The 13,826-nt window shown below is 44.7% G+C and overlaps 1 protein-coding gene across 1 annotated transcript in view; it reads right to left on the reverse strand.

Moving 5' to 3' along the window:
• RAB8A (RAB8A, member RAS oncogene family) overlaps positions 1–13,826 on the reverse strand; it is a 58,912-nt gene that overhangs the window by 23,855 nt on the left and 21,231 nt on the right. Inside the window, exons 4-6 of the mRNA XM_085638989.1 lie at positions 11,492–11,569; positions 7,936–8,025; positions 1,747–1,812 (exon numbers count right to left, since the gene is read on the reverse strand). Coding sequence (XP_085495115.1) covers positions 1,747–1,812; positions 7,936–8,025; positions 11,492–11,569 — 234 coding nt within the window. The remainder of the gene's footprint in view (positions 1–1,746; positions 1,813–7,935; positions 8,026–11,491; positions 11,570–13,826) is intronic.

Here is a 13,826-nt window from a genome sequence, read left to right on the forward strand (position 1 = left end):
ACTGGGGTGGCAGAGTGGGCTAAAGAACGGTGATGGATCAAACCCAGATCTGTTGACTGGGTGTGAGTGTTTGATTGGGTCTGATGCTCCGTCCATCACCACCCCCTTTTGTACCGCTCTGCCACTGGTAACTGCACACTTCACCACCACTAACAGGATGCATTCAACAACGCAACCAGATGTAACTGAAGAGAACACCACACAGTCGATAGAACTCTCAATCAGAACAGCAGTTACCTTGGGCAGAGCATCTTTAACGAGATCCAGCAGTTTTAATTGACACTGAAGAGACATTTGTGAGAGTCGGTGCAAATGGAAGTCTGCCGGATCTGCTCTATAGTACAGCGTGCCTAAAAGGGCTGCCACATCCGTCCACGCCTTTGTGATGGAGGCTGAACCAAGGCGTAACATTTTTCTGATATGCCGACAATGTGCCACAAATACAACGCAGCTAACTGTGGTCTTGAGACGTAAAGTAGATGCAACAGCGCAGATGTTTAGATTGACCTCAAGATGCAAGACAAATAAAGCAAAAAACTACTTTAATGAAATCGAATTCCCCACAGTATGCTTTAGACTGCTGCAAACACAGGCAGGATATGGTAAACTACAGTGAGGTATTATGGAGCAGTGGGCAGTATCAGGTTTAGAAATCCACCCTCAAATATCATGAACTCAGTTAAAGCAATGGGATAAACTGAAACGGTCATTCTTTGGCAGATGCAATATTGTTTGAGTATTTTACGTAAATTAATATTCCTATTTCACGTAGTTACAACTTATACGAAAGAATTATTCTTAGACTTCAATGTTCTGCCTACTTTAGGTTTAAAAAAATAGACATTCCTTACGTTTCTATATGATCTCTAAAAAGGATGCGAGTGAACGCCTAAATTTATAGTATTATTATTAAGCAACAAAAGGCAACTAAAATCTTGCAATGATTACTGCCAAATGTGAACCGTTAACCTTTATTTATAAACCCTTTATTTATAAACCATCAGGTGAGGAGTCCCATTATCTTCTTGCGCATGAAAGAGTAGTCTATAAAAAGCAGGCGTGGACGCGCTACGCGGTCGGCCTCTCGTAAAGCGAGAAATCTGTAATTATTAGACCTGAACTAATACGGTTCGAAGTCTGCTGTCCGGTCATCACTTCTAATGAAAAACAGCTAAACGGTATAAATTACTCACCAGTTACTGCTCAATTAAACAAAGTGGTGGAAAATCAGTAAATGTCTAGTTCAACTGTATGAAGGGACTGACCTCGCAGCCTTTTCCTGAGGTCAATATGGAACACGATATAAATGAGCAGTTATCCATTTTAGTTGTCCCAGAAATGAGCTTGGCAAATGTGTACAGGTCAGGGGTTACTTGCACATCATGTACGTAAATGGTACTGGGACGGTTATAGCCGTGGACTGGTTGGACCTGAACCCCGGATTCGGTGCTGGTGAAAACCAAATTAACAAAGAAGAATATGTTTCTTTATCATTTCTTTCAAGTCAGAGTTGCTGACCAATGGGCAGAACGGAGGTTCATCAAAAGTAGACATTATTTAGACTCAAGTACTTCATGAATAGAGTCACACAGGATCAAAGAAGAAACAACATCCCCATTTTTTTTCCCCCTAATGTGATTATCTGTGAAATGTGATTTGGAGAATTTATTGCTTTAACTTTGTTGAACTTTTCTTGAGGTGAGCATCAAATCCATAGATAAGAGAGAGAAAACTAATGGTACTTACATTCTCTACATTGATATTTGCTTTTGCGCTCGTCTCCATGAACTTAATTTCATAATCTAAAGCCAGCTGTATAAAGAACAGAATAAAAACACAGTTTAATCACAGCCAGTTACATCCATTATAAACGTTAACCATTTTCCCTTGCTTTGGCGTAGAGCCTTGGCACAGCGGTTCAGTCACAAACTACAAGTAATACCATCAAACTATTGCTCTGCGACAGACTTTCACTTGAAATACAAGCTACAAGCACTGACAATGTTAATCATCTTTTTGGGGGGGGGGGGGGGGGCAAAGTTTATGAGGCTCTCGACCTCACTGGACGCTTCGCAGATCCAAATGAGGAGGTGGATATGTTATACAAACTAAGGCTTGTCTAGAATACAGGATTGTACACTGAATACTATTAGCTTTATATAGGATTCTCTGCCCGACAAGGATCACTTTAAGCTGTGACTACGAATGATCGGGTGCCAGAGAATTCAGGAAGATCTGAATCATCTAAACCAGGTTCCGACATGACAAAGGAGTGGGGGATTTTCTTTTGTTGAAACACATCAGGCATAACATTCTTGTTCATCAGATGGCTATTCTGAGGTACCTGTCGATTTAGGGAGAGGTTAGAACATTTCAGGCACATTAACCACATATCTCAGAGACACTCCTAGGTTTAGATCTGAAAGGAAGTGTCAGTCAACAAGTGGAATCAACTTGATATACCATTTTTGCCAGATTAGGTGTCAACTTAGCTCAAGGGAACTGGATCTAAAATATGACACAGCCCGACACCACTCCCCCACCCACCTTCCTGTCAATATGGATAGCAGGACATCTGAGGGTCAAAGTTCTCTGGAAGTAGTGAGAACAGAAATACTAACCTGTTAAGGGCCAAGGTTGTTTGGTTGTCATGAAGATTAGATTAAGTGAAGCATGTGCTTGACCGGATTACTGGTATGTTTATATTTGATTAACACAAATTGGGGATTGGACCTTTCAAAAGAAAGAAGCCACCAAGTTCCCAGAAGAAGAGCCTCTACCCGATCATATCGACCAGGACCTAGGTGAGTTAGCTTCTTATAACAAGCATTGTCATAGCCAATAGGTCTCACTTTTGGGACCTTATAAGTGTTTAGTTATCCAGCACAATATCCTTGGTGCAACATCAACTGTTGCATGGCTAAACACTTATAAGGTCCCAAAAGCGAGACTTATTGGCTATGCCAATGCTCGTTTTAATTAGCAGCGGCACGCTTCTCTGTTTATACAGTGGCGGAAAGGCTCTCCTCACGCTCAGCTGCTTAAAGACAGACTTTAAAACTGCGGAACAGGGTTCAAGCCTCGGCATCCCTCAAAATCCTGAGATTCTATGCATATCACTTAACCTTCCCCGTGCCAAAAGACTGAACTTGTGATGATGTAATAAAGTGATAATATAAAGCACTCTCGTTTGCTCCGTAAAAACTGCAGAAATAAACGGGCAGTTCCATTTGAAATGTTGCAAAGCTTTGCTTCATGGTTCTATTTCACGGACCTAAATTGAAGACCCACTCGCTCTCCCATCACCGCTCATCATTACGGACATTTCTGGTCAAGTGCGCCGAAAAGGTTTCAGAAGGGCTTCAACAGAAATTACTTTAACGAGCGCAGCTCCGAGTCATTCGCTGGCCCCAGCGAGCTTTGTGTTTGCAGTGGAAGCTTTTGACACCTCGCCGAGAAGAGAGCACCCCAAATGAGACAGCGATCAGCCCCCATCCACTGTTAAAGGCGCCCTGTCTGGGGAAGTCCCATGCGGCTAAATAGAGGCTGGTAATTACGTCATTGACTGCCGGTCCACTAATTTAATAACGGCCTGTGAAACCAAGTTGAAGGACTTCTAGTAATTGACCCACCCTCATCAAAATGGATGTCAATTACCTGTAGCTGACACCAATCCTAACTAGCACTGTGGTCCCCCTGCTGCCCCAAATTTAAGCACTTTTTGGAGCCCTCTCAATAAGTCTCGCCAGACCAGCGCATGCGTCAGGCGAGACCTAAAAACACATGCACGAGCGTGTGGTGAGCTTTCTGAAGCCTCTTACTAAAAGTCTCGCAAGCAGTGCATGCACGCTCCTCTAGGCTCAACCTAAAAACTAGGTGTAGTTGCTATTCTCTCTGCTCTGGCCTACTAAAGAATCGTGGACCAGGTCTACGATCATCACTCTTGTCTCCTTAGGAACAGGCATTGGAGGGCCACACTGAAGAACCAACCTCCTCAACAGAAGGCTGCGATTTTCCTGCTACCACCCAGTCACCCAATCTTACTTAACCCACATGCTGCTTGTACGGGCTCAGCATCCACACTACCCCTCCATCAGAGACCTGTGCAAGAGCACCTTCAGGTAACTTGTGCTAGAGAAACGTGTTTAAGAGCTCCATAGCACCTAGCGTTTTGCCTTCCCTGCTGTGGAATATGGGTGGCCACTCCAGAGCTGCATGCATATAGCGGTTTGAAATTATAGCAATATTATCCACTGACTTCTTCCAACCACCACTAGGTCCCCACACAAAGGCACAGGGTTATCATACCCCTGCTGTGTTCAACCCGCCCCAAAGAGCCAGCATTCCGTTCATGGTGCCTCACACACTTTCACCACTTATGCATTAGGGACAAGAGAACTAAAAAGGGACAAATTACATTACAGTGTAGGAAAGTGCCCCTTTTTGTCAGGGTCACACACACTTTTTGCCATGTGGATAGATACTTTTTGACAGATGTGCACTGGGTTCCTGCTAAACAGGCCTCAGTGCCAGTGCCCTTTCCCTAAAACAAGGTAAAGTGGTCTAATTGCAACACAATTGGCAGACACTATCGCACCTCTGTGAGTCCCTAGTAAGTGGCACCCCTGGTAACTACGGCATGGGTATCAAAGAGGGTCCAAAAGGCTGCAGCATGTATTATGCCACCCTAAGGGACCCCCGTACAAATTGCATGCAGCCTGCCACTACAGACTGCGAGCCATGGTGCAAACCATGAGTGAAAACACGACATGGCACACTCACTGTGTGCCATGCCAAAGTCACTGCATATAATATATGTATGTCACCTCTGCAGCAGGCCTTGTGGCCCTAAGGTAAGGTGTATTATAATACATGTAAGGGCATATCTGCATGAGTAGATGAGCCCCTGTGCTGTCTAGCTCAATTAATACATGGTACAAGTGAACAGAGAAGCCATCTTAAGTATATGCACTGGGAACTGGTCATGGTGAGTTTCCCAGCTACATGATGGCTTTACTGAAACCTATGGTGCTTCGTCTCATACACCTTCTCTTAATAAATCTGCACGGTTGCCAGTGCAAGATTTATTATGACATGCACCTGAAAAGCCTACCACTATCTAGTGTACTCGCTGACTGGTATCTTCCAGCCTGCCACCATAGACATGTTTTTGACCCCCTACAGGTGACAGCCCACGCTCTCTGAAGCCAGACACAATGCTTGTTCCAGAGGATGGCGTTCACAACTCCTCCAGCAGGATAGCTAGTGGTTTAGCATATCAAGGCCATGGGCTTCAAAGCCTGTGCCACTTTTGATATGCCGCACCCACTCTTCCCCCAGACCTGGGAAATGCCACTCCCAGCCATGAGGCCCATTTGGCACCAGGACAGGTGGGAAATTAGCTTTGACAGTAGGCGTGCTGCAACACCAGGCTAGTCACATCCCTAAGATGGGCTGAGTGATTCGCTCCACAAAAGGAGGAATCCACCATCTTGTCTTAGGTGGAATTATGAACTCTGGGAGAGGGTTATGCTCCCTACCCAAACAAAGTGGTCATAAAGGGGGTTGTAGTGACCCCCAACGGTAAGTAGCCCATTGGCTACTACCCTTCACTCACCTTAACGCCCCTAAATGGAGTATTTAGGTTGCCTTCTGGCACCAAGAACTCGCCTCACTAAAGAAGAAGGACCCAGAAGAACCAAAAAATGCAAGAACTGTGGACTTGGCACCAAACCCTGCCTGCTCCTGTCCTGACAACTGCAGAGCAGGACTCGTCCTGCATCCACCAAAAGCCTTGGAGGGCTGCCAACACTTCCCCAACCAGCCAGCATCTCCCTGGACATGAAGTAGCCACTTCCCTGCAGCCACTGACTGCATCGACCCAGTAAACCTTTCTGCAACACCCCCCCCCCCCCCCACCGGGTCCACCAAGGAAGCAGTATCCCAGGAGAAGGTCTCCATGCTCCAAGAGGTCAGATCCATCTTCCTACAAAGTTTGGAGACGTCAGGACCCCCAGGAGCTGCCCGGCACCAAAACCTGGGGTATCCGAGCGCTTGCTGCAGACAAAGCTTGTTTAGTGTCTAGCCCATATACCATCACCACCAAGACAGACAGGCCTACTACTAGGAAGTCAGCACCAGCGAGGCCATAGTCGAGAGTGGAGTGGCCCTGTTGTCTCGATTTGTCCCCATCTCTATATCGACCTAAAAATTGAGAGCCTTCAACACAAGCCGGACAAAACACCTCTGAACCAAGCCCCACAGCCCAAGTCTGAGCCTACCGACTGTGCACCCTTGCTCCAGAGACCCCTAAGACCTGAGTCCCCCTTTGGGTTCTGATGGACTGGTCCCCCAGTCCCCACTTCAGCCTTTTTCTTGTTACAGGTTCTTCCATTGACTTCAGCGCTAGGGTTTGAGGCTACCCTTGCAACCAGCACCACTGCCCCAAGACACATCAGGGTAGGTAAACAGAGACTGCTGGTGGTACTAAAAACCCTGGACCCTACTTACCTTAAGTTCAGAAGAACAACCCAGTAACTCGATTTCAAGTACCCCCATGCAGTGTATGTTTCTCCCATAGAATAACATTACACATTCAAGGCGCATGCCTCAAATCTGACAACTGTATTTTCTGTGTTTCTCCCACCCCTCCCAAAAAAAGAAGAAGCTAACTCAAAGTAATTACTTATTCTTGTAGATCTAGGTGTCTAAATTAATACAAAAATGTATGTTATTTTTCTAGATTGGAGTCAGATTTCCTTATAGACTGTGTGTCTCATTATTGACTCTGTGTGCAACAAATGTCTAACACTCCCCTCTGTAAATCCTAAGGCTGCTCGACAAAACTACCACACCGTTGTTAAAGCAAGCCCCTGTACACTAGTAAGTGATACCTGGACCCCAGTGGCCATCAGTAGGGGCTGAGGGGGCCCCCTCCAGTATGGGTAAGCCCGGGAGCCCCCCGCACCGCAGGGGCCTTTGTTACTCCCCTGCTGGACTCTGTAAACAGTGCACCTCATTTTGATACACTATATAAAGAGCCAGCTTCCTACCCACGGCCATTCTTAACTTCCCAGCAGCTGGAAGTGCTAAATTAAAATGTTCCTGCAAGGAGAATAATCACATTTATTATTATCACTACCTTCAAACCAGAATGTACAAATACAAGTGTTAAGAAAAAACATACTAGCAGAAATTAAGGACATTTACATTTAAGTGGAGAAAGTGAACCTTGATAGGAAATCATTCAAAGAACAAATTTACATCTTCCAGAATGAGCAACCTTGGGGTTAAGTTACCAAATGTCTAGGGGCATAGCAAAGTATCCCCAAATAAGGACTTCAGCAAATTTAACATTTCTCATCTATCAACCAAATGCATCCTATGTGCATCCTTTGCTGTGCCAGTGCCTTCCTGGATGAAAAAATGTTCCAGAGAGGAAACAGACAGGAGCAGACCTTTGTCTTCACCATATGAAAACGTGGGGGGCTTACTATTCACACATCGGTTTCACTTTGCGAAAAGGAAAAGGCAACTGAACATTAACCTTACATATAGACTCCACATATCAGGCCTTGTCAGAGCATCTAGTCCTACTCAGTTTTTCACTTTAAGATGATGCATCTCAGAAATAGCACAACTGGTCCCTTCAAGCTGTTCCATCCTCCAATTTAGAAAGGAGGAATCAAGACACCATGAGGAGTAGGAGCCGTGTGATATGGAGGTCCCGGGTACACTTTAAATTCAAGACTTCTATGCTATGTTTCTGTATAATACACCCAATGAAGGTTGGAAGCATATTTGTATTTTCAAAATGATACCAGAGAGATATGGAAACTATACAAACCATAAACTGTAACTTAAAAGAAGAATGAATGGCTGAGAGACTTACGTTTGCAATCTTAGAGCTATTGACCCAAAAAAAAAAAAAATTACCTTCTCTCCTCTCTCTTTAGAAACTTGCCGTTTTTCATTCACATCGCATTTGTTTCCAAGAATCATCTTTTCAACGTCCGCTGATGCATGCTAACAAACAAAACAATGCAAAATTGAAAATGTAATAAATCAAATATCAATACAGATACTGACTTACAAACAGTTGTAACCTCCTCAAGGGTTAAGTTGCTATGCCCAAGTCCTGCAGGGAGAAGTTTATTGGCAGGAAACAGAACTAGAGGGAAACAGGCAGGTTGAGTCAAACGGGGGCTCAACAAGGCAGTTCAATCCATGGCAATCTCATGAATGGATTCTAACAAATCCCTTCTTACAGGGCACATCAAAAAGGGTAGGGCTCGCCCAGAACGGTGCTGTAATCCATTACCAACTAGTTGCCACTCAAGAAATTCAGAAATATAATCCCAGCCCTTTCTCCATAAGATGGCCTCCATTTGAAACTTAGTGTTGTTACAAAACTGCCTGCCTCACATACAAGAAAAACAAGATGATTTATGGAATCCCCGAAATAATCAATTTTATGCAGCAAGTGGTGAACCAAATTATGCGGCAGGGTAGGCTATATTAAGTGGTCAAAAAAGGCAAATTATGTGGCATAATGCAGCACATTTTGTAATAGTATCATTTTGTTTTGTCATTTTTACTCAGGTTAACATTGTATGGGCAAAGATTTCACCTCTTTAATAGCAGTTTAGTACCCAAACACATCAGAAAGTAATTGAAAAGTGACCAGTCAACCTTTGCCTTCCACCGTGCTGCAAAACATGGGGCTGCGTTTCTAATCACTTTTGATCAGCTTGAGCTGGAAACAAAATGTTGTGTTGAAACCTGCAGATTATGCAGTTGTTGATGGGTTATGTAGCAAATGCATAATCATGTGGATAATGTTGAAGCAGCAGCATCTCATAATTCCAGTCGCCCAGGTCTCTGTTAATTATTCTGAGCAGCATTTTAACGGATTTCATTTTTGCTCACTGTCCCACTCTAGAAGACATCAACCTTAAACAAATCAGCCTTTGTCCTGCCGCAATACAAAGTGTTCAGCATGAACTGCCAAGCCATGACCCCTCTGAACTGGAAACAAACCAACCCCATGGTGTTTCACTCAGATGCAACTCGAATCCTAAGGCACAGTGAGCACGGGACCCACCTCAGGGCATACCCATCGCCCTTACAATCTACCCAATTCAGACGGACACCTTCGCTCGAGCTGTAAAAGTATACCCTGAAGTATTTCCTGTGACGCTGTACCTTGCTAGAGGTGCCCAATCTTTCAATCTCTACACTCTAAATAAGATATCTGTGTAAGTTTGCCTTAGGCCACCTATAATTTACTCTGGAGACGTCTGTATTATTGATGATTGTTGACGGACATATTTTTCTCACTTTTAACATCTTTTGATGTTGTTGGATTATTGTACACAGCGCTCGGATGCTCCCTTGGCTTAATTTGTGCCTACACGAATCCTTTAAAGGTTGGCCCAGCTGTGCAATGTGTACAGCTGTGTAAGAATCAGATTTCAATCTGGTAACAAGATCGCAAAAATCTCTGAGGTTTCCAATAGGGTAGATCTGTGTGTAGCATAAATTACCATCCAAACTTTGAACAAGGGGCCATGCTCTTCGACGGTTTCCAATACTTCTTCCTAGCATCAAATAGTCCTGGGCTTCAGCATGAAACATCTTAGTCTCATCAAGCATGACCACTGATTATCAAAATCTTCTGCTACAGAATCCACCAATATTTGAGGAAAATTCTAGCGTCTGACCCATTACCACAGTGTTGCCAAATTATCACTGGTGATGAATTTAAAATTAAAAAATTCTGCCGTTTTCTAAAATATTAACACAACTCAACCTGCTGAATAGGGTTTGAAAGTTGTTGTTTTTCCCCCACCTCTGGGTATGCTGTTGACAAAGTTAGAATCAGAAATTCCATGTTTTGAAGCCACAGAAATGTCAATGCAGAACAGAACGAGCACTTAGAATAATTGGCAGGCCACCACTGTGAAGCATAAGGTTTTTTAAAGACATCAACAACTCTAAGAACTGAGTCAGACTGATAAAGAAAACATTAAGTTGCTGCAAAATGCACTTTTGCGAAATCTTAACATGTTACGTTTGTCATGGCACATGAATCCTTTCAGATGTAATACGCGTAACTGTCTTCATATATCAAACCCTGTGCCTTAGTTTTCATATCATATCACCCTGACAAGATTAGTTTATAGCTCTCATACCCAGTTACTAGGTATTTTCCAATTAACGCTTAACTTGTGAAAGAATGAGTGACAACGCCCGTAACTCTGCTCAGAAGTCGGTGGCTGGTGCAATTAAACATGGCGCACCATATCAAGGCCGGTAGTCTTTACTCCACTACCAGGCACTCCTCCCCCCCTCTTCTCACTCCTGGAAGTTCCTGCTTTATCCCTTTGTGATAGTTTTGCCGTCTTTCCAATCTACGTGTTTTTCCCTCTTTTTCACTCGGTAAATATCGGAATGCCGAAAAATAAGGGCTGGCCCCCAAAAATAAGTGACGGTGGCTCACACCGGCTCAAATTAAGCACTGGGTCCATTGTAACGACAAGTCAGCTTAACCACTTCAATGAACAAAGGTTTATTTTTTTTGTTTACATCTCATTTTTCTTGCTAATGACCCGACTGGCCAAACCACCAACAACCCCTGATGTTTCAAAGCCTTACCTTTCATAAGCTCAATTTTCTTCTACACCATGAGTTCCATTTAAGGCCTATCATTACTTACTTATGGGCCTTACTGTTAAGTGCTAACTGGGGTTAGTCAGTACCAATGGCAGGTATGAGTACTGGTCATTAGCAAGGCTTGATAGCACAGCAGTCTGTCGGGAAAGTGTGTGTGCGCCCACAATCCCAGGGTTCCTTGCAGATCACATTCTGCTCATGTGATCATTTGCTCTGGATAATGCATTCCAGTGTCATTCTCAAGACGTCAATGTGTTTATTGTGTGGGGTGGTGGCTGAGCATTGTTTCTGTTGCAGAAAAAAACAACAGGAGGTCATTTTGGAACAAGGAGCTTAGAGGTCTTACTGAATGAGCAGGGAGTGTGTGATTTTAGTGCGGGAGGTTAGAAGACTGGAGCAGTGCATCCTATTTTATCTCAGGTCTTGGTTAGGCGAGAGAGCTGCTGCAAGGAGATTATTGCTAGCCGGCGAGTGGTGCTGCTGGCCATCTGTCTAGCCAGGTACTGTTTCTCATTCATATTCTGGCCTACTCAAACCAGAAAATAATAAGCAAAAGACCCAACTGTGCAAATGGAAGTATGTGTCCAAAGAAAAGTCATGCTACATTATGTGAATGTGTTAATACCGGTTTCAACAACTCCCCTAATTCCACACTGCATGTACACTCACTGCATGAGAAAACTGCAAAATACATAAAATAAATTGTTGTATGATCAAGCTCACAGCTTTCACAGTCAAACACTGACAGGTTGTATGTTTAAGTACCCCAAGGACAGGGGGTTCCTTGTAGCAAAAGTATGTGATGTAATCTAAATACCTCTTCTATGTTCCGTATCCAGTTTTTGATGTTATCGAAGGACTTCTCATTTGTGATGTCATACACCAACATAATACCCTGATTGAAGTAAAAAAAACATTTTAATTAATGTACAGCCTAGGGCTATAAATCATTCAAACTGCAGATCTAGTTAAAAAAAAAAAAGCAGACCACCACAAGACAATCAAGTTTCCAGAAAACATGTGAAATTGGTTAACACAGTTTTACAGGGATGATCAACAATACCAATGTGTGATCAGTCAAACACATATATAGATGGGTGCCTTGACACAAGCTCATTGAGGGAGAGAAGGGAGGTGTGTGCAGACGAACAGACACTGGAGGAAGCTCAGTGGGCAAATTCCTGTTCCTCAACCAAGGAGGGGGGAAAACAATCAAGTCCGGGCCCTCTGTAGGAAACTGGGCTTCTGTTGCAGTAGTCTGCCCCCCCCAAACACTCTACCCCACTTGTTGCCCCCTTTTGAGCTGCTGGATGAAGATGTTCAACTGTGACAGTGCACTGAACTCTGCTAACCAGACCTCAGTGCCAGTGCTCTTTCCTTAAAACAAAGTGGTGTCCGATTTGATTTTCTTTCGAATTAGCCAAGGACTTTAGCACCCCTGTATGTAGAAAATGGTACCCCAGGTCCCTAAGGGCTGTAGCATAGCTTCTGCCACTTTATTTCCACAAACACTGCCATTGCAGGCTGCGCGACATGGTGCAAACCATGTTTGAAAACACGACGTGACTCACTCCTGTGCGCCATGCCTTATAGCACACATGAGCACATATCTGCAGGACCAGATATACCCCGGTAATGTCCAGTTCCGTTACTACATATTGCAAGTGATCAGGGGCGCCCTCTTAAGGTATGAACTGGTAAAAAAAGAGTTTCCCAGCTACATAATGACTTCACTGAACCTATGGTGTTTGGTACCAGACACCTCATATTAATAAAACCCACACAGATTCCAGTGATGGAATTATTGAAGCCAGCACCCAGATGGAACCTTAGAAGCATCCCCTGAACCCTACTAGTCCTCTGGTGTGCTGGCTGACTGGTCATGTTGAGTCTGCAACCACAGACAAATTTCTGACCCCCGTAGGAGGTGAAAGCCCTGCTCTCAGAGGTCAGAAACAATGCCTGCTCTGGCAGGAGGCGTTTACACCTTTGCCAGCAGCATGGCTAGAAAATTAGCATGAAAAGGCAGGGAGCATCAAAACGCGCACTGCCTTTGATAGCAAGCCTGGCTTCCCCCAGACCTGGAGGCCATCCCCTACCTTGAAGCCCATTTGGCACCAGGACAGGCGGGAAAATTAGCTATGCAGGAGGCGTGTTGCACTGCCAGGCTGGACACACCTCTAGGGTGGACAGCCTGAAGTGAACACGAAGATAGGAATTCCACCATCTTGTTTGTGGTGGAATTTGGAATTATCGGACAGGGGTATGCCCACTCCCCAAAGGAAGTGGTCATCTAGGGGGTGTAGTGACCCCAAGGGTAAGTAGCATATTGGCTACTACCTTTCACTCTCCTTAACATCCCTAAATAGAGTATGTAGGGGACCCCCATACCAGTCGCGGCTGGCATGACTCGCGGGTGGGGTAATTTAATTTAAAAAAAATATTTTAACTTACCATCTCCTCCGGTCCCGCGTCTAGTCTCCTCTCCATACAGGAAGGAGGCAGCCTCCCTCCCCTAAGCTAATCACAAATGCTGCAATAGCAGCGTTGTGATTGGGTAGGACGTCGACCCCACAGGCATCTATGGGGAGGCCAGGCTTGCATGCAGCCTACATAAAGAAAATGCAGAGTGCGTGTGACTGGTTTGGTTGGCCCTGGGGCTGATTAAACAGTCAGCGCACTCAGAGTGGGCAAGCCACTTCTACCCTGGCCTCCTGAAGGACCGCCCACCCGCCAGCCCCCAACCAGGCATACCCTTCTGCTTTCTTGCAGTGCGAGAAGCAGAAACATAAAATGGTATTTAAAATACCATTTTATGTTTCTGCTTCTCGCACTGCGAGAAAGCTGTTGGGCAAGGTTTCTCCGCCCACGTGGAGGAGCCGCCCCTGCCCCAAGGAAATCAGATTGGCGCAAAACCCTGCCAGGCTTCTTGCACTTCGAACATTGCTTGACTGACTTCGCCAAATGCTGGACACCCTCTCTAAAACCCCTGTAAGACTGCTCAGCACCTCCTCCTGCCCCACAGGTCTACTCTGATACATGCTGATCAAGCGGGGTTTATTCTGTGCCGGAACACGGCACTCAATATCCGCAGACTCCTCGCCCTTTCGGATGCCAATTCCTGTGCTAAGACCCAAGCAGTGATTTTCGCG

Source organism: Triturus cristatus, chromosome 12 (genome assembly GCF_964204655.1).
Source record: "Triturus cristatus chromosome 12, aTriCri1.1, whole genome shotgun sequence".
Lineage (NCBI taxonomy): Eukaryota > Metazoa > Chordata > Amphibia > Caudata > Salamandridae > Triturus > Triturus cristatus.